At 39.1% G+C, this 27,325-nt stretch overlaps 1 protein-coding gene across 1 annotated transcript in view; it reads right to left on the bottom strand.

Moving 5' to 3' along the window:
• LOC114356819 (uncharacterized) overlaps positions 1–27,325 on the bottom strand; it is an 83,084-nt gene that overhangs the window by 15,833 nt on the left and 39,926 nt on the right. The window contains exons 4-9 of the mRNA XM_028310181.1: positions 9,908–10,046; positions 3,679–3,873; positions 2,972–3,117; positions 1,900–2,253; positions 936–1,074; positions 232–383 (exon numbers count right to left, since the gene is read on the bottom strand). Of these exons, the coding sequence (XP_028165982.1) occupies positions 232–383; positions 936–1,074; positions 1,900–2,253; positions 2,972–3,117; positions 3,679–3,873; positions 9,908–10,046 (1,125 nt within the window). The remainder of the gene's footprint in view (positions 1–231; positions 384–935; positions 1,075–1,899; positions 2,254–2,971; positions 3,118–3,678; positions 3,874–9,907; positions 10,047–27,325) is intronic.

The following is a 27,325-nucleotide window of genomic DNA, read 5'->3' as shown; positions in this document are numbered from 1 at the left end:
TATTGGTCTTCCTTCTACTTTCCTGCTACCTTTATGATGTCGTCGGTCCACCTTGTGGGTGAACGTCCCACGCTGCGTTTTCCGGTACGTGGCCTCCACTCCAGAACCTTGCTGCTCCATCGGCCGTCAGTTCTGCGTACTAAGTATGTGCCCTGCCCATTATCACTTCAGCTTGCTTCAGCTCCAGCGCCCGAAGTTGCTATCACCTAATCATGCTATTCTAGTCCTTACCACTCTCAACCCAAGGTCTGTGACTGATGACGGAGCATCCGTGGTCTTGCGGCATGGCGTACACATCAGAACCGCTGTCAGCCGACAATTCCAACCCTCGGTACGGACGCTCACTGAGGAAACAGTTGTCTGTGCCTCGGGAGCTTGAATATCTGAAAAAATTGGTAAAGTTCAGTAAAGAAGGATTGGAATCCCCAAGGAAAACGCAAACGTGGTCGACCCAGGCAAACTTGGCGGCGCACTGTAGCGGACGAGGCGAAAAAGATCGGCAAGACCTGGAGCGAGATCAAGCGAGAAGCTCAAGACCGAACGAGATGGAGGACTGTTGTGGACACCCTCTGCCCCATCTAGGGGACATAGGACCATAAGTCAAGTAAGTCAAGTAAAGAAACCGAAATATCAAGATTGCGGAATATTTTGATAACTTTTAGTTTTAGAAATTTCTTTGAACGATACCAGATGAAAATAGCCTAATGTTGTCAATGTTGGATGAATGTTGAGTCAAAAGTAGTTGGATCCTCATCGACTGCTGGACTATTTATCTAACTAACACAACGACACTCAAAACTCCCTTCACATTCAAGATTTTTTTTCTGAAAAAAATAATACAAATACTACCTACACTGGCATGCAAAAGGTACCTACTTAGCGCACTTTTAAAATTACAAAAAAGGTCCTACATCTGACGTTAAATTTCTCCTTACCTGTAGCTATAAGACACGCATTTGAACTCCCTCTCTTCAAAGCAGGCAGCCTCGCACTCCACCACATTCCTGGCGAGCAGCGACCTTCGGATGGCTCCAGAACCCAGGGACATCCCTGGTCGTCTTCGTGAGGAGCAGTCTGGAAAAGACCGATCAGAGTTTTACCATCCTTCATCATCAACATCAGGTCATTTAGTCTCCACTGCTGGAGAACGACCCTCTCTAATTTACCACAGGCAAATGGATGATTTGGTCTACACTCTCCATTCTGGCCAGACTGGTTGGGGAGCGCTTTCCTTGTAAAAATTCAGGAATATAGTCTTAAGAATTGATGTTAGACAAAGTAACGTAGGATGCAGTACCGTTCTATGTGTATAGTTAGCGCGTAATACGATAGAAAAATATTTAGATTTAGATATCATTTCAGCCAAATGACTTCCACTGTTGGACAAAGGCCTACCCCAAGGATTTCAATAACGACCGGCCTTGCGCTGCCGCATCCAGGTACCTCTCGCGACCTTCACCAGATCACTGGAGAACTTTTCTGCTCCAGCTCTACGAGTTATGTGCAAAGTTATTACTTAAATTCAATGTTAAAACGTCAGCCTACCAGCGCTTCGAGACCAACATTTGGCAAGTGCTGAGAAGAAGCGCCGTAACAAACTCAGTCACCACTGTCTGCCGATTGATATAAATAAGTACAATGAGGGCTATCGTTTTAGCGCTCACCAGTTAGCGCCACTGTAGAGTAAGGTCCTGTCACTTGCTAGTAGCGAAGACAGTGGCACCAACTTGTGAGCGCTAAAGTGGTAGGAGGACTGTCGCATTTGCACTCATCAAGATGGCGCCACTGTAGAGTAAGGTCCTGTCAATCGCCAGGGGTGCCAACTGTTAAGTATAAAAACGATAGCCCTCATTGAAAAGTCCTATGGCTGAAATGATGATGAATTAAAAAATAACTCACCTTTACCACCAACATCGTCATCCCTATCCTCAGCATAATGGTGAGGCTTGCTCGGCTTATAATAATTAGACTCCCCATAGTCCAGACCACTAGTCCCCGAAGAATTCCACCTCCCTCTCTTCCAGGATCCGTATCTCTGGCTCTCCCAGGACCTCTCCTTCCCAAGACTAAAGTAATCGAAGTCAGTGTTGTATCCTGGCTTTACGCCATAGGTCCTGCTGTTGTTGGGTATACGCCAATGGTTGACGCTGTTGTAGAAATCGTTTGGATCCTTGTAGTAGTTGTCGTAACCGCCATAGACGCCGCCGTAGGTGCCCCAGTTTTCGATGTCGGCTTCACTGCTGCGGCCTACACCTGTAAGAGAATTCAAATACAAATTTTTAGTACGTAGGCCTTTTTAGGGTACTTAAATGCGTAAACAAAGCTTGCTAACCCAACTTCGGGACTGCATCGGCTGGTGTTAAGAAGTAGCATAAGATTAATATTAATACATTTAGGTTTATTTAAGTACCTTCAAAGTACCCAACATACACATAACTTGCCTATTGGAATGGTCGGTCTGTGGTTTCCAATTCCCGGAATCTAATAGCTTTTGCTTAAACAAACTTGGGCAACAAAATACTTAATCGTGCACCATGAAGATTTTTTAATAGAAGGTGAGCGCTAAGAATGAAGCTTGCAAAAATAATTTTCAGTTTGATCAAATTACATTTCAATTAAGATTAAGTTTTTCATAAAATGAGCCATTTTTTAACAATAGTTAGTCACTGGATATAACAATAACAGTAACAATATGATTCCCGACTTTTGTGAACGCCATAAGACAGATCTATGGCCGTTCAATAAGTCCCCCACCAGGGTAGTTGCGCCCGTATTCACAAATATTACTATGAGGTCTCCCAGTGCGCGTGGACGCACAGGGTAACACACGAACCAATCATAGAGCTCCATTCAACGCTGTGCGTTCGGTTTGCTGATTCACTTAGCAAGCATGGTTTGTGAATGCGGGCGTTAGTCACAGCACACATGAAAGAAGACCAAGCAACAGCTTTATTAAAGTAACCTTACTTACCAATCTGATACGGCACGTAGAACTGGTCATCATACTTCCTTCTTCCCCCGTTATACCTCCTCTTGTCATCGAACCGGTTGTAGTCCCGGTTGTACCTGCTGTCTTGCCAGTCGTTTCTGTCCCATTGGTTCTGGTAGATCGGTAATCTGAAAGACCACTTTATCATTAAGTAACTTTAATAACTGTAGGACCAATGGTTGAGAGACAGAATATCCGTTGGTATTAAGTCCGCCATTTCTTCGACTCCATTCTTGCAATGATTCTCCAAGCTATTTCTGCCCTTTTCTTACTAGACTGAGAAATGTAATCGCTTACCTATTAGGCTTAGAAGACTAAAAGGCACAGTAACTGTATTCTGAGAAGAGACATTCTTCTCACTTCTTCTTTTTCACTCTAGAAAATGAGCTGACCATTTTGGGGCAGACTGAAATATCTAGTATTTTTTTTCCTCTAAGAACGTAAACTAACCTGTTTGGGCTAGAAGACCAAAACGTGCCGAAACTCCGAATGCGCAGTAGCTCTATTTCGCCTAGCAACTTATTCCCATCAGTCAAACTTAAAGAACTGATTTTTGTCCCACTAGCGACTTTGGATAATGATTCAAGGTTTGCTTAGTTTAGGAGTGTAAAATTTTCAAATTCAAATTCAAAATTTCGAAAGATATTTATTTTGTTTCTGAGAAATGTAATATTTCTTACCTATTAGGCTTAGAAGAAAGAAACCCCGAGTGCAGCAACCCTGGTCCTCCCAATGACTCCGGGCAGTTTGGCTCCAAGCTATTCCTGTCCACTTCATAGAAGTCGTAGTCCTTGTCTTCCACGAAGTCCCGGTCGACGTCGAAAGCTTCGATCGGCTTCGTCATCAGCTCGCAGAGACCTTTGCCTCGGAAGGAGGGGTCCAATCTGTGAAATAAATACAAAAAGAGTTTGTTAAATGGAAAGTTTTTTTTTATGCAAGACAAGGCAGGTATTTGATCGCAATCGCCCCTGGTGTTAAGTGAGATGCAGTCTAGGATGGTACATATCTGCCCTGTAAGTGCCTATTCAATCTTGCCTTGAAAAGTGTCTTATTTTGTAAGAATTAGTAATTTGTTTTTGCACAAATAGTCCCGTTAGCTCCTCGTACTACGCTGAACTTGCTTTTGTCACGAGTGGGCTCACCACAATAGTCAAGCGACAGCGGGGTTCGAACCCGCGAGTTGGCCAGTCCGATCCCTAAACCGTTCGGGTATTGTGGCTTAAGTATTTTTAGTGATTGGTTCGTGATTTTATTGATGAGGTATTCTCCACTGCAGGAGCATGTTTCTCTAATTGAACAGGAAATGGAGAATTTGGCCTGCATACACTTCTCACGCAAGCCAGATGGGTTGAGGTGGGACTTTATTCAAAGGAGTTAAAAATGACTTTTCCACTATTTTGCACATAAAATCTTTTATTTCATTTCAGTCAAAAAAAATCGTGAAAATTAACAATATCAGAAAAGCTATCCTAGAAGTTACAACTCTATGTGTAGGGCGCCTTACAAAATTTATTGGCGTAATGCAACGCTTGGTGATTCGTTGCATATTCTTCATTCATACAACATACAACTTTATGGTGCGTCTGAAACGCAACGTGGACATGTTTAGCCTTTTAATTTTTAACCTTATCCTTATACCCTTCCAGCAGCGTTTTGGGACAAACACTTGGCAAGACATAGCTAGCCCGCAGAATTGCTTTAATCAAGTGGCAATAGGCGGGCATATAGCTTGCAGAGGTGATGGCAGCTGGGGCAGAAAAGTTCTCGAGTGGCGACCACAGGCTGGAACACGTAATATGGGCTGGCCACTCATTAGGTGTACCGACGATCTGGTGAAGGTCGCGGGAAGTACCTAATAGATGCGGGCAGCGCCGGACCGTTCGAAATACTTGGGGGAGTCCTTTGTCCAATAGTGGACGTCATTTGGCAGAAGCGATACTCATATAAAAAAAAGTCAGCTTTTACCCGTGGTCCCCCCAACATGTCCCCCTGGTGGGTCCACGGGTAATTGTTTATACCCGTTGGTACGCCACCATAGATTTATAAGACTTAATTCCTAAGTTCATATTTATTTGAGAATAAAGGATACATCAAAATTAATATTTGCAAGAACATGTTTTATTATATCTTCACATCACACATGTGGGTTAACCTACCTATAATTAATTATAGATTTTTTTTATAACATTATAGATACCTAGGTGACATGCAATGTTTGCCACTTAGTGCGGTGGGACCATGGTTAAAATAAATTACCCGTAGACCCACTGGCAAACACTGTTCAGAACGGTGGGACAACGGGTAAAAAAAATTACTCGTGGACCCACCAGGGGGACATGTTGGGGGGACCACGGGTAAAAGCCGAAAAAAGTATTTTGCATACCAAATTTCCCCTTTTACTGCTCATTCATCGCTGCCTGATGTCATCGGCCATTTGCAATTCCGCACATACTTATCACTATGACCCTAATTTTCTGCTGCACGACCTTCGTTCCGGCCCAGTTCTTTCGGACGTATTTGGGTTGAATTACGATGATGCAGATGGGAATCATCATCTTTTGTGTGAATTATGTACGGGTATTAGTGGGCAGGGACGGACTTGGAAGAAAGGGGATATTTTGACGTTTTGGGGACAACATGAAGGGGCTAAATAGTTGGGGACGATATTTTGAAGTCAAAACAGCGAGGATAGTTCTGTTCTTGAATTTGAGAAAGTAGTAACATACCTCAATAGAATTTTATTTTTAAAAGGTGATAAAGTATTATCAAGTAATAAATTTCAAGAATTTTAAAGCATTTAATCGACGTCTTGTAGATTGGTGGGAAGTTATGTACGCCCGCTGCGATGCGATCCCCATATCCTTAACACTATAATCCGGGCCTTTTCAAGGCGAGAGTGAATAGGCACTAACAGGGCAGACATATACCAGGACCATCCTAGACTGCATCCCACTTAACGCCAGTTGCGATTACTACTTAGTGCGTTAACGTTTCATTTTGAACATTAAAGAGAGAAGCCAATTTTTTATATAGGAGAATAATAATGCTTAAAAATACGTCAATCTATTTAAAACCAGCCATTCAGTGAGACTCTTAAAATACAGTATAAGGTACAAAACAAAACAAAACACTCGACTGAAACTCAAACTGTGATGTTTCTATTCCATCTTTATGATCAATTCAAACTCGAATCAGTTCTCAAGAGAATATTAATTTAAACTTTATTTATTCCCGAAGTCCGTCCCTGAGCTATCAACCATGCAAGGTGATCGTAGTACTACGGCATTGCACTACGCCATAGCACGAAAAAACCTCGTCCTTATCCCAAAGCACAAGAGTTCAAAATAGCAATAGATATCATAGATAGATAGTACAATACAATGCTGATTCTGCGAACAGATATATCGGCTCAAGTACACTGTTTTCGTTGATTTAGTACCAGATGCTTAATTCGAAAATGCGGTAATAGTACATTAATTTAACTAGTGGCACAGTGGGTCCCGGGTTCGGTTACAAGACGGGTCAATTTGGGTTTTTAATGACGGCCGAGTGGCCTAGTGGTTCACATGTCGGACTACTACGCCAAAGGTTGCGGGTTCACCGCACAATACAAACATAGAGTGCATATTGCTCATTAGTATTGGTTTGGTCGATTTCTATGTATAATTTGTAAGTATTATATTCAAAGAAAGATAAGGTAAAAAAAAGTTCCCTGAGAATTCCAGATGAAGCTCGCTTCCACCTTCGGCCTGATCATCACTTTCTATCAGGCGAGATGCAGGCTAGGAGCTTCCACGTTGTAGGTGAAAAATACTATTTTTTTGGTATTATGGAAAGGAAAGAAAGGAAGAATATTTATTACGATGAACATCAGTTAAGGACAAAGAAGGTATACGGAAAAAAGACAGAAATAGCACATAAATATTACAAGGAAGTAAAAAGTGAACTGAGCAGTGCTACCCTGAGGCAACAGCGATGCCCATCGCAATGGGACTCCACTCAGCATATGCCGTGGCCCACGGTGGAAAAGTGGTGGAAAGGGACAAATTACAAAACAGTTCTCTTTAAGTATAAATAACACGACTACGGTTACGATTATAATCTGAGCCTCTATACAAGTGATCAGTAGCTACTAGTTTCATAGACTTTTGCATTGTATCAGTATGCCTTCGGCCCTTCTAGCACGCACTATGACCAACTAGGTCAGAGCTTATTCTCCTCAGATATAGTGATAAGGGCTTTAATATTCAAAACTATGTACAACACCAGACATACTGTACATTATTGTTGCAAACCTACCTATCTGTACTAATATTATAAATGCGAAAGTAACTCAGTCTGTCTGTCTTGCTTTCACGCCTAAACCACTGAACCGATTTTGATGAAACTTGGCATAGAGATAGTTTGAGTCCCGGGAATGGACAGTTTTCATCGGACGCGCGCGATAAAGTTTTTCTGTGATACAAAATTCCACGCGGGTAAAGCTGCGGGCGGAAAGCTAGTTAGTGGTGACTGAGTTTGTTGCGGCGCTTCTTCTCAGCACTTGCCAAATGTTGGTCTCGAAGCGCTGGTAGGGTAAAAAGATTATGAGACATGTAGAGGCTCCTTAAGAGCAAAATGACGATTTGTAAGAATTATTTATTAGTCCAAACAAATAAAGAAATTTTGACTTTGACTTTGACTTTAGTTTCAAATAAATAAGATACCATAGCATGGTAGCTTGATTTGCCGTCATCGTAATTCACAATCAACTGAAAAATAAAAGAAATATAAAATTGGAACGACACAATATAGGCGGTCATAAGAGAGGATTGAGATTCAAAACTGTGCTTTCAATTCCGGTTGTTTTTCAGGCGAAGCTTTGAAAAAAGCTGTATAAATTTTAATCAGTGCATCATCAAAAAGAACCACGTCATGTTTCACTTTGTCTCTCTTAAGGAAGCCAAAACCTTTAAAGGTGCTTTCCAAAGACCTAAAATCACGTGTCGAAACTACAGAGTTGGTTAGGTACTAAAATATTTTTGTTAATACTTAAAACTATTATTACATAACTAGCTTTTGCCCGCGGCTTCACCAGCGTGAAATTTAGTTTGTCACAAATCGTCATAATTTATAGCCAATAAGTTATTCTGGGTTATTATAACCAATAATTCTGTAAAGTTTCATCAAAATCTTTTTCGTTTTTGCGTGAAAGAGTAACAAACATGTTAACATCCAGACATCCATACAAACTTTCGCATTTATAATAGGTATTAGTAGGATGTTTGTAGGCATATTATTTTTATATTGTACTAATGCTTAATCGTAATTATACAACAAAAACTTATTAAGGTCGCTTCAAACAGGAAAAAACAATAGTGCGAACGGTCCGTGAGAACGTTACACACTAAAATCGTTATGAGTGACTACAGTCCCCTTAATGTACAGTCGGATGTGTTAAATTGTGTGCTAAAAGATAAAAAATCATTGCCAAGGTTACAAGTTTGATTTTTTATTTCATATGCTTTATTTCTTGACAATATTTTTCCGGATATGTCACTTCAGGAGTGATTGAATTTATCAATACCACCACCTCTCGTTCCCACCGCTGCAACTCCTGTGTAGCCAGGATCTACAGCTTGACCGCCAATATAAACCCAACCAGTGAAGGGCAAGTTTGTCCCGGGGGAAATTTAACTGTCATTGGACCCGCAACGAAATTAATCAGAAGAAAATAGGAGGAGTTCTAAGTTAGGGTTCGACTTGCCTGTTAGCTAGTATAATTTTAAAGCTTAGCATATTTCAAGTTTTCGTTTCGATTCAGCCAAATGACGTTTACTGCTGGACAAAAGCCTACTCCAAGGAGTACTAAACGACAGATCCTGCTCTGCCCCCAATAAACTCGATTGTCAACTGTAGTATATACCTAATAAATAAATAAATAAATAAATACCCCATCCAGGTGCTTCTCGTGATTTTTTTTATTGGTATCGGGGGTCCTCCATATTACAAAAAAAGGTGAAATATTATGTGGATATTATGAAATGGGACTAATCTTTGCTTGTTACCACCATTTACCTAGTACCTAATACCACAGATAATAATACAAAGTGTGTTTACCATTTTGCAGCTGTGTTTTTTGGATTTAGAGTTTTTTAAAATTATTAACATTCTTTTCTCTGGCTTTTTACATGGTCAACTATACACATTACAGCATCACCATGAGGTGTCGAAAACGCACCATTTTACACATTCAAGGTCCGCAAACCATAAAGATTGCAATGATTTGATGCATTTACATTAATTTGAATTAACCACTGTTTATGTATAGTATAATTTATGTAAACTTTTGGTTTTGTTGTAGTTCGCGGAAGGCATCACGAACTGTTTTGATTAAGCAGATGTCCATAGCGATTGTTCTTGACTTACGCCCGTATTCACAAACGATGCTTGCTTAAGTGAAGCAGCGTTGAATATAGTTCTATGATTGGTTCGTGTGTCACCCGCTGTGCGGTAACTGTGACTTCGTACGCGTTTTACCCCCTTAGGGGTTGAATTTTGCAAAACCCCGTCTTAGTGAGCACCTACGTTCTAAAAGAGACCCCCATGCAAAATTTAAGACTCCTAGCACTTGTAGTTTCTGAGATTTCGTGATGAGTGAGTGAGTCAGTGACCTTTCGCGTTTATACAGGGTGGAAACGATAAGTGATCTCACTTGATTATTTATTGAAAACTTGGAAGCTGGAAACATTGAATTTTTGGATAGATCCACTTTATTCTGTAACCTATTATTAATATTGTTTGATAGAGCTTATAAAGCACTTTTAGGATCAGTAACCAGTTTTTTTTATATCTTGTATAGTTTAGAAGTAATCGAGTAAGATAACTTATCGTTTCCACCCTGTATAGATAGAGGTTTTTTTCCAGGTAGGTACTCACCGGTAGTTGAAGCTCTCGCAATGGAACCTCCTCTCCACAGCGCACTCCCGGCGACAATCCTCCAGCCTCTCACACGCGATCGCCTTCCGAACGAAGCTGCGGAGGGCCCGCCTCCCTGCCAGCACTCTTCTGAAGCACGCTGTGGAAGAAATACTGCTATTAGACATCAAGCTAAAATAAGGCATAATTTTGTTGTGATATATGCTTTTTTGCCGTGTGGTGACGGCAGAGTAGAATACATTTGTCACCAACCCCTGCTCTTCCCGCACGGGTGTCGTAAGAGGCGACTTAGGGACTACACATCAAACAGAGAACGGGCAGCAGCGCTCTTTGAAAAACATCAATCTTTTAAACTGCGATCTCCAACCCGCCTGCCAAGCGTGGGGATTATGGCAAAACCCTCCACTATCGTGGAGGAGGCTCATAGTCCAGCAGTGGACTGTAAAGGGCTGTTGATGATGATGATATGCTTTTTTGCGACAAAAATATACAGGGTGGAATTTTGTAATGCCACCTGAAGGGAAAGTACCTAATCTAATAGTACAAGAAGGGTAGGTAAGATACCCTAGGTCACTTGATAAGTACTAAGATAAGCTCCATGGCACACGTTCAGAAAAGTTGTGATAAGCTTGGAACAATTAATTAATACACTCCGATTTGGCCGAAAGTACACACGGCCACAGTGTTAACTATCCATTTCCGTTTTTGCTCTCGCTCTCATCAAAATTAAATGGTGATTCTTTCCGATATAACGAGACGACATGACCGGCAATGGGCAGTTAACACTGTTGCCGATAGTACAAAAAATGTGAATAGATAATTTTACTCAATGAAAACATTCCTTTATTTTTGACAAACAAACCGTCTCTCTAAGATAATAACTTGATGCATTAAATGAAAGGAAAACCATGAAATCTTAAATTATTTACAAAAAATGGTATGTTATGGTAGTGAATTTTCTGAAATTTTCGGGAAATCTCTTTCTTTCCATGATAGGTCGAGTATTCCAATCACCCTGTAGGTACATCTTTTTGATGATGGGTCAGCTAGCAAGCAATATTGTAAGTATTGAAAATCATTTTCAATCGGCAAACACTAAACATTTTTTTACATCTCAAAATTAGTTTTGCCTATAAAAAGATAAAAAGTACATCTTTTAATTTATTTTCCTGATAGCAATTTTTACCAAGATTTGGTCTTATTTTTGAAAATTCCTAAAGCCTATTATTAAATAAGGAAACAAGATATATTGTGAAACTTTTTGATAAGCATTCTGACAAAAAAATCTACGATTAAAGTTGGTTTTAATTCCAAATATTCGCATAGGCCTAAGAAACATTACAATAGAGCATTGATAGCATTGTTAAACCTACCTGTGATAGTTTATTGAATCACTTTGAATGGTACAGATACAGTCAACAGTAATGACATATTCGTCAAATGATTTTGTAGTTCGTTTAGTTAGTTTAACTTTCCCCGGGACAAACTTGACCTTCACTGGTTGGGTTGTTGGCGGTCAAGCTGTAGATCCTGGCTACACAGGAGTTGCAGCGGAGGGAACGAGATGTGAAAAGATTCCCCGTTGACTAAAGACTTTTTTCGCCGATAGTTTGGTAGAGCTGTTAATCAGTAAGAACATAATGTATGGCAGTACGCATATTAAGTACACCGATTTGGTATCAATCAACCGATTTCTCATACAAATTAGAAGAGAGTCAGTGGGGTCTCTAAAAAGTCCCAATAATCGTAGATAGGGAAATTCTATATTTTGTGAAAGACTATGTTTTCAATCAGTGTGATTTTTTTAACCATAAAAAACTCTTAAAACTCCAATATTTTTGCAAATAGGCTTTTAAAAAGCACTTTTACACGTCCCACTATTAATCCTACCACTGCTTCGGGACAATAAATGGGCCAGTGCTGAGAACAAGCAGCGCAAGAAATTTAGTCACTAACTTAAAAAAGTCACTAAGTATACTTAATGAAAAGATCAGTCATCTTTTCAACTGAAAACCATTTAAAATCTCATATTCTGTAAATATTGACAACAATTATCATTGTACTTAATTGTTGGCAGACAATTTTTTATTGTTTAAATTTTTCCCACATATTCAGCAGGAAATATTTACAGAACTTTATGATAATACAAACATGAAGAGAGAAACAGACCAGAAGTGGTGGGTTCGATTCCCGCACTATACAAACATTCGTGTGCATGGTCATACGTGGTCATACACTGCTGAGTAGGTATAATATTTCTTATGATAGTTTGACATGTATTTTTTTTTTTCTAAAATGTGACCACATGGCCCGCACTGTCAAAAGGTAATTTTAGGTAGAGCCAAGCTTCTAACTCTACAAACCTTAACAAACTCAAGACCATAGTCAAAATATTTGGCGTCTTACTTACGTTTTTTTATTGTTCATTTTAGCAAAAATACTATTATGAATATTATAAAACCTACATTTTTAAAATATGATTAAAAGCTCCTAATAACACACACGATATCTAAAAGTTATAATTCCATCATTTTGGATAAAGATCTTTAAATAAAGTGTATTAAAACGCGAGTACGAATAAGTAGGTACCAAGAAAATGCACCGAACCCCGCCCGTCGTATGATCATTCTTATTGTCGCGATCCCTTATCAATCCCGATGAACCCCTGGGGGATTTTGAACCCCAGTTTAAGAAACCTTGCGAACATTAATAAATTAGTCTCCAAAATTCAAACTTTGTGTGTATCAAAAATTATTATGAACTAAATCTGCCTGGACAGCGTACGACGTAACCTTAAATGATAATTGGTAAACCCATGGGGATAGCGATCCCCTGGGGGATCATGAACCCCAGTTTAAGAACTCCTGACCTAGGACACAGTGGTGTAATGGATGCAGTTTACGATAGAAATTTTTTGCTGCGAGCTAACGGATCTGAGAGAAGGCAAGGTTGCGTGTTTTTGTCCGTCGTTCGATTGTTTATGCGTATTGTACAATTTGTATGATGGCATATGATAGCTAAACTGGCATAAATATGTCCTGTTAGAGGCAACTAGTATCAGACTGTGGCTTTACCCGCGTATCGGTTTTTCACTCATCTAGTCTACGAGTCTTGTTCTTATAATAATAATATTTAAATAATAAATAAATCTTGTTATCTAATTTTGGCTGGAAGCAATCTATCTATCATTTAATGTTTAGGTTCTTGGTGTAGGTAGGTTTTGAATGTTGGTAAGTAAATAATCAATTGAGAATCATTAATAAAACATTTCTCACTCTTTCATCAAATTAAGATTACAACTTGTTGATAAAGTAATAATAATCTCTTAGACTGAGTTGCACGACCTTATATTAACCGTAACAATGACAATAACCGGTGCTTTATAAATGGAGTTTGACAGATTTTTGGCGTTTGTCAAAGTTAAAATAAGATGGTGCAACCGAGCCTTAATCTTTAAATTAAATTAATTAGGTATTTCTGAAATCTAGGAATAAGTTAATCTGTAATTAAGTAAATGCTCTATTTTGAATCAATAACTTGGTTTGTTTTTCGTTAATGGTCATTGGTCATATTTCTTTAGAAACCTTTACAGTAATAATTACTTATCAGTATCACCAGCGATTTGATTATCATGATCTTCAATTGCATCATACAATTAATTTTCTCATTAAATGTGTCTTAAGGAAAAATAGTAATTTTAACAATTAAACTAATTAACAAGCATCTTGTTAGCACAAGTAAATAACGTGTAAACATAATTCATTACATAACATGACTTGGGTAAATATTTATCACTTTAATTTACTCTCTGTAAACCAGTGGTAAAGTAGACTATAGGCTTGGGATACAGGGTTCGATTCCCGTTACCAAAATATTTGTATTTAAAAACGTGATGAAGACTTTGGCCCAGAACAGACGGTGAAACGCAACTGCAACGAAACTTGCAGTTTCTGATGATTCTTATAAATGAAACTGAAAGTTTCAAACTGGTCGCGTTATGTGTGATCTCTCAACGGACGCTATGGCAGAAACTTAGATGCAACTTAAAAGTAACTAGCAGTTGTAGTTTCGTTGCAGTTGCGTTTCACCGTCTGTTCTGGGCCTTTCAGTGGAAGAATAAAATTTACGTGAGCAGGAGTTAATATAAGGTCTTAAAAGATCAGTGTTTTTCTATTTTAGCATATAATAATGTATACTTAATAGATAGATAGATGAAGATGAAAAACATATTGTACATCACACAAAATAAGAAAAGAAAACATGCATCTCTTTCAAATTGACGTAACAATCGCGGTCTTATCGCTATGAAGCGATTTCTGTTAAATGTTACTATTAAATGCTGTTTATTTTTCATTCTTTTGAAAAAAATCAAAAGAATCGTAACTTTTTGTACAAAAAAATACTGGCACAAAACAAAAAAATAAATTATATTCAACGCTTTCAATGCTCAAATGTTTTTGTATTTTTTTCACAATTGGGACGTGTACAAGTACCCTGAAATGGGCCTAAGTACTAAATTAATAATTAATTTATAAGTACATACTTGGCGCATTTTCCACCAGTATCACTCTAGATCCAAGAATGATATCCAAAAGACACAGAAGCGGTACCAGCGCACCCACTCTCATTTTCAACGCACTTCTCTATTGTCATCATTCGCACAAGATGTAATCAGTTCTTATCATTTTACACTCAATGTTCACACTTTTTCACTTAACACTTTTGGTTATAGAGTCCATTTTTGAAGAAAATTTTCAAAAAAAAATTCCTGGCACAATAATCTATCATTAGCCGTTCCAAAAATAATTCAAATGTTTGGAACACCGAAAAATTTTACTATTTTTATTTTTTTACACCTTAAATAATACTGGCACAAAACAAAAATTCGAAATTTGATTTTTGAACACTTTTTCAATTCAAAAAAGTTTAGAACTGTCCTATTTCGTGATGGTGCGTTCCATTTCATGCATTTTCCGGGTTTTTCGTTGTTTATTTTATTTTATATGCAAATTATCATTATTTTGTGGGTCATCGGGGTCAGCGCGCGGGTTGGACTGAACGGTAGCATTGTCTGGTGTAAGCTTATATGTGAATGGAAAATCTGAGAAAGAATTGTATGGACATGCCTTGATTTCAGTTTTTTAACGAGGAAGCTGTTGGCCTGCATCTCACCTAAGGGGCCATCCATAAAGTACGTCACACAAATTTCATGATTTTTTGAGCCCCCCTCCGTCCTTTTCACAGGTGGTCACATTTCTGAGACCCCCCCCCCCCCTAGTGTGACGTCACATGTTTTGCAAATTCACATCGAAAAATTATTAAATTAACAGCTGTTCCGAAATAGGTTTATTTCCATTTAAATTANACATGTTTTGCAAATTCACATCGAAAAATTATTAAATTAACAGCTGTTCCGAAATAGGTTTATTTCCATTTAAATTAAGTACTTTTTTTATGAAATCAACATTATATCAAATATTTGAAACAATTGAAATGTGATGTCACGCAACTTAGGACCCCTCCCACCCCTTGTCACGCCATGTCACACTCTGTCGACCCCCTTCCCCCCTCTTTACGTGTGACGTACTTTATGGATGACCCCTAATGTAAAAATACGGGATAATTCCCACCTCTCGTTCCCACCGCTGTAACTCCTGGGTAGCCAGGCTCTACCAGCTTGACCGCCAATAAAAACCCAACCAGTGAAGGTCAAGTTTGTCCCGGGGGAAAGTTAAAGTGGCATTGGACCCGCAACGAAATCAATAGGGGGCTTCAAGAGTCTGAAGGTTCGACTTCTCTCCATTGCAAAGCGGATAACAGGAGACAAAACATAGGGTAAGTACCTTTAAGAAAAAAGATGACCTCATGTAAGGTAATGATCAGGCCGAAGGTGTGAGCTAGCTTCACCCGAAATCTTCATCTACAGAGGAACTGGCTATTATTGGCTGTCGAACCACAACTTTGTGGTTATGGTTACAGTAAGTCTGTAGTACGGTGGTAGCTGGCTCGGTTTTAGAAGAATAGAAGGCTCTATTAAAGTAAACTTAGCAGAAAATTTCACTTATATTGGGAATCGAATCCGGTACCCCTACGTATGAGACAAGTGTTCTTACCAACAGACCACACTTATAAAAAAAATATTGACATCTCCCCTAAGCCAGGAGAAGTCTTGATGACTTTGAAATGCGGCTATTTTTTACCGACTTAAAAAATGAAGAGGTTTTTTTTGTTAAATATATTACACACTACTAGTACTTCAACTATAATTTGCAAAATGATAAAGTATGAATAAAACATGCCATTTTATTGAAAGGCATGTCCACAAGTTTCTACCGTCCATCTGATTCCACAGATAGCTTCGGCACTGCGCCTATTGTCTTCAAAAAAAGTATTTATTCGAAGCAAAAACCTAATATATCCGACCATTGTCACACGAGAAACATAATTATGTACTAACGTCACATTTGTGGCGTATTTGTCATAAATCATATTAGAGCTGAACGATTTTGAAGCGTCAATTGGCAAAAATCAAAAACTAACAACACATTATCAATACTGACATTTATAGAGCCCTCCTGTAAATGTCATAATTATGATTTGTCCAACGTGGCAATTCGTTTCAGCCGAATGACGTCCACTGCTGGACAAAGGCCTCCCCCAAGGATTTCCACAAAGACCGGTCCTGCGCCGCCCACATCCAGGCAGTGTCCAAATCCTCCATATGCCTCTAGTAAAATGAGGTCCACCTACAAGGTGATCAACGATCTCATAAAGGTAGCAGGAAGGCGCTGGATACAGGCCGCTACCAACCGCTCAATATGGAAATCATTGGGGGAGGCCTATGTTCAGCAGTGGACGTCCTATGGCTGAAATGATGATGATGATGACGAAATTCGTGAGCGTCTCTCACGAAATTCGTGAGAGACGTGCTCCTTTATTGTAGACTAATGCCTGTTTTCACAATCAATCCCTAATTTTTAAGTGACCCCTATGGTAACAAATAACAGGAATTTTCTTTATAGGGGTCACTTAAAAATTAGGGATTGATGGTGAAAATGGGCATATAAATGACCTAATAATGAATTGAATGAGCGCCTGATAATCATCAGTAGATCTATATTTTACATTAATACCTCATTTGATTGCAAGTCAACAAAAAACTAAAGGTGATTCAATTCACCTAGTAACCTGATTCATCCTTAAATTTTTTGTTTGGTGTAAAATGACGTAATATGTTTTAAACGGAAAATATATGTATTTACCGCAATGACTTCAAAAGAACCTTGGACAGGACGAGTTAACTATAGGAACTTAATGGGTTAATTCGTTGCTAAATTTTAGTATACAGGGTGTTAGGTAAATGGGTATATGAGCCGACACTAGCCCATGTTAACATGGTCATATAAATGGTATGGTAAAGTCAGAAAATTGATATCTTCATTTTAATTATTTTAATTTTCATACAAATCGGATTTTATAAAAAAAAATTGTATGAAAATTAAAATAATTAAAATGAAGATATCAATTTTCTGACTTCACCATACCATTTATATGACCATGTTAACATGGGCTAGTGTCGGCTCATATACCCATTTACCTAACACCCTGTAGATCTAGCGCCCAAGTCAGTCAGTGCCTCAGGTATGGAAGCGGTACAGGGGTGACATTGATTCGATTCATTCATTCATTCGCTGATTCGATTCCTAGTGGAGGAAAAATTTTCTATGGTAAGGTTTGCTGTAGGGCGCCTTGCTAGGTAGCACCATCTTAAAGTCTGTCGCAGTCAATAACCATCAATTCTATTTTATAATTATGTCAGATGCATTATTTTGATGTAGTTACTAATGATTGTTATTCCAAGATAGTAATGTTATTATAATCATACCTAAATCGGTGCAGAAGTTGACATTACATTATCTGTGGTCTAATAGCTTCCTACTTAAGACGATCGCCATACGGCTTCCGAATACGCCAAGGACATCATTTATTGTGGTACAAAGAGCGACAGGTCAGGATTCCGTATTTAAATTAATGAAATAACTCAATATTCGTAAACGAACTAAAGTCAGCGACATAGCCCGACGGATTTAGCAAGCTGAAGTGGCAATGGGCAGGGCACAGTACGCAGAACTGAGGGCCGATGAAGCAGCAAGGTTCTGGTGTGGAGGTCACGTACCGGAAATCGCAGCATGGGACATTCACCCACAATGTGGACCGACGACCCGATAAAGGTAGCAGGAAGGCGCTGGATGCAGGCTGCTACCAACCATGCGATGTGGAAGTCATTGGGGGAGGCAGTGGACGTCCTGTGGCTGAAATTATGATGATGATGATGAATATGTATTAACATTCACATGCACATCCCGTTTGCAGTATCCCGCAAAAGACCGATCCGTTTGAATTTGGAATTTGAATCTCAAAGTCACACTAGTGTGTTCACACGACAGTCCAGTTTTGCAGGATAGCGCAAAACTGGATTGCACTGAGAAAATGCCCTAAGGTCAGTTCCTTCACATACTGTGGGTCAAGTTATTTGCCCCAGATATATCCTGGGAAAAAACAAGGGCTACAAGACAAGTCAGTTGTAAATAAAATCCTGTATTTTGAACTAATCAGTTTTTAGATCAAGGTGTGAGAATATAATCAATTTGCACGGAACCCTCTCTTATTCACAATAAGTCCGGTTTTTTTCTACAAAATGCAAAAAAAGGCAGAAGATTTAGTTTCGACTCCGTCTTGCCGGAAAAATGCAATCTATCCGAGTACGCGGAAGAGCTGTGATTGTTTGCGTTTGTTTTATTGTTGTTTAGTTTTTGCTAATGCTAAATGGGGTTTTGAAGGACGGTGGATTATCTTTTTTTTTCGCTAAACACAAAAACATTTATAGTATTAAGTTAAATATGCTAGCATGCATTAGTTCGGGAAGCATGTAAGCTCATTATAGCTCGTTAAGCTCATTTGCCTTTGGTGTCAGTGTGACGTGCAAATTTTGGGACACCCTGTAGGTAAGTAATGATTTTACAGGTATATTACAGTCAAAACTCATATCCGGTCAAAACCGCATTTGACTGCAAAAATCAATGGAAAAGTTAGGCACTGCCTAATTTATTTATTTATTTGTAAAGCACATAGCTACAGAGAACAAACCAAAAAACTAATGCCATATCATATTTGTATTTGTTTGTATAGAGAACAATAGTGTCTAGACAAACCTAAAGAGGATTTAGGACGCTATTTGGATCAAGTATGTAATTGCTCAATAATGAATAATAAATTATATAAATAAAAATAAAAATATTACTTTAATATTAGCATTGTTACATTATTATTACGATTGGTAGAGAAACCCAGGTTCTTAGCACACCACAGGACCATTTATTGTCCCGAAGAAATGGTAGCGTGGAAGGTTTTAACTGGGATGCTTTCCCATCAACTATTTCCTCACTCAAAAAGCTCACATACTCGTATGTCACGTTTCAAGTTGTCAAGCCTAACGTAATTTGAAGTGGGAACAAGACTTGAAAACCAGACTTGAAGACCCGCTGAAAACCAGCTTCGTGACTTGACGACTTGTGTCATGTCACGATTTTCGCTGAGCGGGCGCCTTTTCAGCATGGCTCAGTAATTTAACCTCTGTACATGTATGCACATAAATGTTTATGCTGAATAATTCTATTCTATTCTATTCTACTTGTGCACTGTCTATGCAAGTTCGGCCAAGGCAAAATAGAAGACCCCAAATGATTTGAATGAAAATTCTAGGAACTCTAGGAACTAGAAACACTAGTAGAAGTGCAGAGTGCTGATAGAATTAAGATTTAAAGAAAAAGAAGAGAGTGAAGAGAGGTAGACCGTGTTTATTACAGAGAGAGAGAAGAAGTGACAGATATAAATAAACAGTACAAAAGTCATATTCAAATATAGGTATCAAAATATAGAATGTATGTACAGCCAGTTCTGGTTACTTAAGCAAACAGGTTTTTACACCACCCCGTAAACAGAACTTTATATACATGGTGGACTGTACAAAAATATTATATCAAAGTACCTAACCTAACACAACTATACACACTAAACTATATACACACAAACAATATCAAACCTAACAAAACATTAACCTAAGCCTAGAGATTTTAGGCACATGCAATGTCTCACTTTAGGCAACGTTTTTGTGAGTANACCCCCAATTCTTTTTTTTACTATTTAGTGTCATAATTTTGTAGCGGTTCATACAACACATATTCCCATCAAATTTCATCACTGTAGTACTTATAGTTTCCGAGTAAATCGGCTGTGACAGACGGACAGACGGACAGACGGACAGACGGACAGACGGACAGACGGACAGACGGACAGACGGACATGACGAAACTATAAGGGTTCCGTTTTTGCCATTTTGGCTACGGAACCCTAAAAAGGTGCTTAAATCGGCGGTAGGAGCGTGCCGTGCATGGATATAGGCGTAAGCAGTGTTTATTTACTGTTGTGTTGACAAACATTGATAGGAAATTCTGGTTAAGTAGTATTGTAGGAACCTGTCCATCATTGACCAAAGTTTTTAAAGTTTGATTGATCGATATTATCATAATTGGAGTTCAACTTCGGTTTTTGAACTAACGCGAGCATATGTACCTACGAAAAGCCACTGAGGCTGAGTTGCACCACCTAACTTTGACTGTAACTATAACGATAACCGGTGTTTCTTGTATGGAGTTTGACAGATTGACGTTTGTCGTAAAAGTTAAAGTAAAATGACGCAACCCAGCCTAAGACTAATGAGAACACGTTTTTTCATTCAAGCCATTTTATCTCTGACTTAAAAAGTTCAGAGAATTTTGCAGACGTACTTAAATCGTCTCAGATACAAAACCAACAATGCTCAACTGTTTTTCAGTATTTGTAAAGCTGATTTACAATACTCGCGGTCTCTCTCTGATTGATTGTTTGAAGTTCGAACGAAACGTCCAAGTTTTCCTCGGGTATTCCCCGCAGCACCGCCATCGTTATCTTTAGACTTGATTGACAAATGAGGTTTGGAAAACACTTCACAAAAGAAAATAGCTTATAAAATAAATATTACTTTACTGCAGACTTTTTTGACATCTATACAGTGGGGAGCTGAGCAAACTAGCTATGATATTTTGTCATTCTTTAATTTGATGTGTGAACGTGTGGTGCAAAATTGAGTCCGCGGCATTGCTTACGAGTATGAAAAATGTAAGTTTCCAATGGACATATCTTTTTTCTGTATGAACTTCTTCTTCCTCGGTCCCTCACTGATGAGGATCGCGACCACATACAATGTTCTTCCACACACTGCGTTCATAAGCTGTACCGTACGATGCTAACATGTATCTGTATGAACACAAATATTTCATTCAATTCGCGTGGAAAAAGTTGCGGTTACCAGTTTACGCATAAATAAATTAGGACAATATAGCGCAATATGAAATGAAACGTAGAATGAATTTCGACCGTGAATTAGTAAAGTAAATAAAAATATATAAAAGTAAATAAAAATGTATCACGTTGTAGCGTGGGTTTCGGTATGAATGACAATAGGTTTTCGTCACACGTACAACACCTATTTCACCTTTTTATTTTCAACGAAATCTCTACATCATTTTATTGTTATAAAGGAACAAAAATACATTCTGTGAACTTTCAGCTAAAAATATTGGCTCAGTCTCTAAATCGAGAATTTTAGCTTGAGCTTTTTTCTTTGCTACAAAAGCATAATGAACTTTTCATATGAAGTTTATGCTTATGCAGAGCATGAGCTGAGCATGCTCTGCTCAAGCTAAAAATCTCAATTCAGATACAGAGAGTACCTACTTAATACTATTTATTTAAGGGTTGCTTTGGGTAAGTGGAACGCTGTGAACCTTGAACAAGCTATGTAGGTATAGAACGAAGCCCCCTAAAAGCAGTTGCCAAAACACTTGACAGTTAGAGTTTATTGTTGCACCATCTGTGTGAACCCCCACAGAGGTGAGATTCATTTGTTTCCCCGACGATAACGCCCGCTCCCCAGGGTAGTTCGATACATTTTTCCGAGGGTATTTCAATAAATTTTGGAAACGGCTTCCGAATGCGAGCCGTTTTGGCCGTGCGTAGTGTTACAGTTGTAAGGTGCGGTAGGCTTACGAACTAGGCTGAGTTGCACCACTTAATTTTAACCGTAACTATAACGACAACCTGGGTTTTTTCGTATGGAGTTTGATAGATTTTTGACGTTTGCTAAAGTTAAAGTTCCGACTTGTTGTTAAGGGGCAGAAAAGTTCTCGAGTGGCGACAACGGGCTGGAAGACGTAACGTGGGCAAGCCTCCTACTAGGTGGACCGACAATCTGGTAAAGGTCGCGGTCGCTGTAAAAAACCTTGAAGGAGTCCTATGTCCAGCTGTGGACGTCATTTGGCTGAAACAAACGAACGAAAGTTAAAGTAAGATGGTGAAACTTAGCCAAAGAAAATGACAACAGTTTTATACATTTAATTTTGTTACAAGATTAGACCGTTTATGTTGTAATATTTGACTATTGAAAGAAAGATAGAAAATATTTTTCTAATGATACAGCTGCATGATCCTACTGGATCAATATTTACTGTAGTGATGTAGAAACCGCTTTGCCATAATAAACTGGCTTTATCTTGTAAGTATTTGTATTGGCGATAAAGTCCAGTTCAGGCTTCTAGGAACTCTAGGAACTAGAAACACTAGTAGAAGTGCAGAGTGCTGATAGAATTAAGATTTAAAGAAAAAGAAGAGAGTGAAGAGAGGTAGACCGTGTTTATTACAGAGAGAGAGAAGAAGTGACAGATAGATATAAATAAACAGTACAAAAGTCATATTCAAATATAGCTATCAAAATATAGAATGTATGTACAGCCAGTTCTGGTTACTTAAAGCAAACAGGTTTTTACACCACCCCGTAAACAGAACTTTATATACATGGTGGACTGTACAAAAATATTATATCAAAGTACCTAACCTAACACAACTATACACACTAAACTATATACACACAAACAATATCAAACCTAACAAAACATTAACCTAAGCCTAGAGATTTTAGGCACATGCAATGTCTCACTTTAGGCAACGTTTTTGTGAGTATGTCTGCAGTTTGATGATTTGTGGGTATGAACTCGACAACGACTTGTTTGTTAAAAATTGATTCACGTATGAAGTGATGTCGTATGTCGATGTGCTTAGTGCGAGCATGGTGTGTGTTGTTTTTGGTAAGTGATATGGCACTTTGATTGTCACAATGAATTGTGATAGGTGAAGATGATGAGAAGATGTCGCTGATGAGGGAACGAATATAAATGGCCTCTTTGCAAGCCTCACTGAGGGCCATGTATTCCGCCTCTGTCGTTGACTGGGCTACAGTTCTTTGCTTTCGTGACTCCCATGACACTGATGAGCCGCTCATCTGGAACACATACCCCGTATAGGAGCGTCTGTCGACTAGATTACTGCCGTAATCAGCATCAGCGTATCCAATCATATCACCAGTTTTCTTGAATATGAGTCTTTTATCTTTTGAGGCTTTTAGGTACCGGAGAACACGCTTAGCAGCTCTCCAGTGCACCTCCCCGTAATGTGCATTGAACTGGCTGAGGACAGATACGGTGTGAGCAATGTCAGGTCTCGTACCGATGGCAATGTACATTAATGATCCAATCAGCTGCTGGTATGGTAATTCTGGCTTTTCCTCATTGATGTCTGGTAGTACAAGTTTTGTACCAGACTCCATAGGAGTGGACACAGGGATGGCATCTGTCATTCCGAACTTTTCAATAACTTGCTCGATATATTTGGTTTGATCGAGTGAGAGAGTGTCATCCTTACGTGTGACTCGCATACCAAGACAGTCTCTAAGGGGACCTAAATCTTTAACGATAAAAGATTTCCTCAATTCATCTTTGAACTCATTTTTCATCTTTTTATCATTGCTAAAGATGAAAAAGTCATCAACAAATACAGCAACAATTAGCATTTTATCGCCATTGTGCTTGAAATAAATGCAATGTTCCTTTTCTGAACGCTTGAATGAAAGTGTGTCCAAAGCTTCACAAACCTTTTTGTTCCATTGGCGTGGAGCTTGTTTTAGTCCGTAAAGTGACTTTTTTAGCAAACAAACTTTAGATTTATCAACAGAGAAACCTTCTGGCTGCTCCATGTAAATTTCTTCTTCTAAATCGCCATTAAGGAATGCTGTTTCGACGTCCAAGTGGTCGATTTCCAAATTAAGCTTGACCGCATAGGCTAGTAACAAGCGAATGGATGATAGCCTCGTCACTGGCGAAAAAGTTTCACCATAGTCTACGCCTTGAACTTGCGTAAATCCTTTGGCGACAAGTCTGGCCTTATATTTTACAATTTCCCCATTTGTATCCTTTTTAATTTTGTACACCCACTTACATTTAATGATTTTTCTATTTACAGGTCTATTTACAAGTATCCATGTTCCATGCTTTTGCAATGAATCATGTTCTGATTGCATTGCATTCAGCCATTCTTGGCTATGGTCATCCTCCAGAGCTTGCTTGTACGTCTGTGGTTCACAATCAGTGCTGATCATATTTGCATTCTCTGTGAATCGATCCGGAGCACGTCGTTCTCGAAGTGGGTATCTCCGAGTGATGTTTTCGGAATTGTCAGCAACTGGTATTGCAGGTTCATCTTGAGCATCTGCGAAGACCTCAGGATCCGGTTGACGGACAGTAGATTCCGCAATAGCTGGTTCTGGTGGACTAACGCATGGTGTGTNCAGGATCCGGTTGACGGACAGTAGATTCCGCAATAGCTGGTTCTGGTGGACTAACGCATGGTGTGTCGACTTGTGTTGGTAGCGGGTGAAGGGCAGGCGGAGAATTGTGGGAAGCAGGGATAACAATTTCAAGATTGTCAGGCTGAGTAGCCAACGAAGATACAGGTTTGANGGCGGAGAATTGAGGGAAGCAGGGATAACAATTTCAAGATTGTCAGGCTGAGAGACTTGAGTTTCCATTCTTTCTTCACCAGCTTGGGTTGGCTTGTCTTCAATAAAGACGACATCTCTTGCGACGATAACACTTCTGGGTTTTTGGGGATCGATAAGACGATATCCTTTGGTATCTGCTGAGTAGCCAACGAAGATACAGGTTTGAGTCTTACAGTCGAGTTTCTTACGCTTTTCCTTAGGGATTAGAACATGCGCTTCACATCCAAAAACTCTTAGGTGACACAAATTCACCTTCTTCCCAGTCCAGAGCTCTTCGGGAATTTTGTTCTTCAACGAATGAGTCGGTGAGATGTTTTTGAGGTAAACCGCCGTAGAAACAGCTTCACCCCAATATGCTCGTGGTAAGCCAGAATCTTGGAGCATAGATCTAGCTTTTTCGACAATAGTTCGGTTGACTCTCTCAGATACTCCATTCTGTTGCGGCGTATACGGAACCGTAGTTTGGTGTATAATACCATTTTCTTTAAGAAATCGAGTCATATCGTTATTAACGAACTCTTTTCCATTGTCGGAGCGAAAAGTTTTTATTTTGAGACCGGTTTGCTTCTCTACAAGGGCTTTAAATTCCACAAATTTATTGAAGACCTCGCTTTTCGATCTTAGCATATAGCCGAAAGTCTTACGCGTAAAATCGTCAGTAAAAGTAAGTAGGTAAAGTGCTCCTCCCCATGAATGCGTACTCATTGGTCCGCAAAGATCTGAATGGATTAATTCCAACTTAGCATTGGACCTACTTTGTGAAATTCGGAATGGCCTCTTTGACATTTTACCTTGTAGGCACGGCACGCAGGTTTTATTCAAATCATTGTATGACAGATTAGTGTAGTCTATACCCACTGCTCGATTTTTTAAAATACAGGGTGTTACTTTGCATTCTTGCCATATTTACAGAGGTTACTATATTACTGATACTGAACACAAATCCGTAAAAAAATAATGCCCGAAAAAAATTTTTTTTAATCTTGTTTATTTTATTTTATCGACAATCTGTTAAACACACCACTAATTATCGTAACGCATGCACATCACTTGTTGGCGATGGCGATGGAGACTTTTTTACTTTTTATTGTATTTTTAAATATCTATTGCAATCTATTGTCTTTAAAATGTCTTTTTGACACTTGTAAAAAACTGAGAAATCCATCAAACACAAATCACGTTATAAATAATACAAAAATGACTGAAGTGTATTCAAACAATGAATAATGTAATCAAAATGGTGCTTGGAGTGTCTGCAAGACGTCTTAGACGAAATGCTTGATGACGTACCCTTAGCGTTACACCAAATGCTCTACTACCAGCAGGATGGTGCTCCCCCACAATAAGGACGTCAAGTGCGCGAATAATACGTTTGGTGAACAGTGGATTGGACGAGGGGTCCAGTAGCTTGGCCACCACGATCCTCGGACCTGACACCAATGGATTTTTGGAGTGACTTGAAACGACTGGTATGCGCAGAAGAGATAAACAGTGTAAACGCGTTACATGAAAGGATTGTTTTAGTGAAACTGTGATATTTAAGGCTTTGGGATGCAGATGGCCAAGACGTCTGTGCCATAAAATTGCAGACTCCTTAGTTGATGTGCAATAGGCTTTATTATCTGAAGTATTCAGTTTATACAGGCCTTTATGATTTGACGCTGTCGCAACGACTGCTCCTGTCACTTTGCATCCTTCCTTCAAAAGAATTGAAGCACCTTTTGGAGAAAATACCACGATTAACCCTTTTTCAACTAGGCTACGAACTGAAAGTAAATTAGTAGCTAGACCAGGAATGTACATGACATCTGAGATTTGCTTAACCCTATCAGAAACATTCAAAGAAACTGTACCTCTGCCTTCACTTTTGATTTGTTGACCGTTGGCCACAGAAATTGGTATGGCCTCACGCTTGAGGTCCAGAAACCAATCACCTCTGTTAGTCATGTGAGACGTAGCACCAGAATCAACATACCACTCGCTAGATGTGGAAAGTGAGGAAGTATTACGACCTGTAGGAAAAGTATTAAAACAAGATAAAAGTGTAACCTCGGATGTGTAATTAGTTTTATGAGATGATGATGACGATGATTGACACTTCTTGATACGTTTCCTACATTGAGACACTACATGGCCTATCTTTTTACAATAAGTACATGACACCTTATTTTTACACACAGGTACACTATTAACACTAGACGATAACGCCGATGTAGAAGCGACGTCTCGAGTGTCTCGACGCTCTTCCTTTAGTAGGATAGTCGCAACCGAATCTGTGGTTATCTTGGTACCGGAGTGCTCAATTGCCATCACCATGGGGCTGTAGCTGTCGCTGAGTCCTGACAGCATGATAACACCGACGAGTTCATCGTCCAGGCCAGCATGAATAGCAATTAATTGTTGTTGTAGGTGTCGAATTTCATTTACGT

Source organism: Ostrinia furnacalis, unplaced genomic scaffold (assembly GCF_004193835.3).
Source record: "Ostrinia furnacalis isolate ACB-3 unplaced genomic scaffold, ASM419383v2 OfSCF2964, whole genome shotgun sequence".
In the NCBI taxonomy this organism is placed as follows: Eukaryota; Metazoa; Arthropoda; class Insecta; order Lepidoptera; family Crambidae; genus Ostrinia; species Ostrinia furnacalis.
The sequence above is the reverse complement of the archived record's forward strand: the minus strand, read 5'-3'. Positions and strand labels throughout refer to the sequence as shown.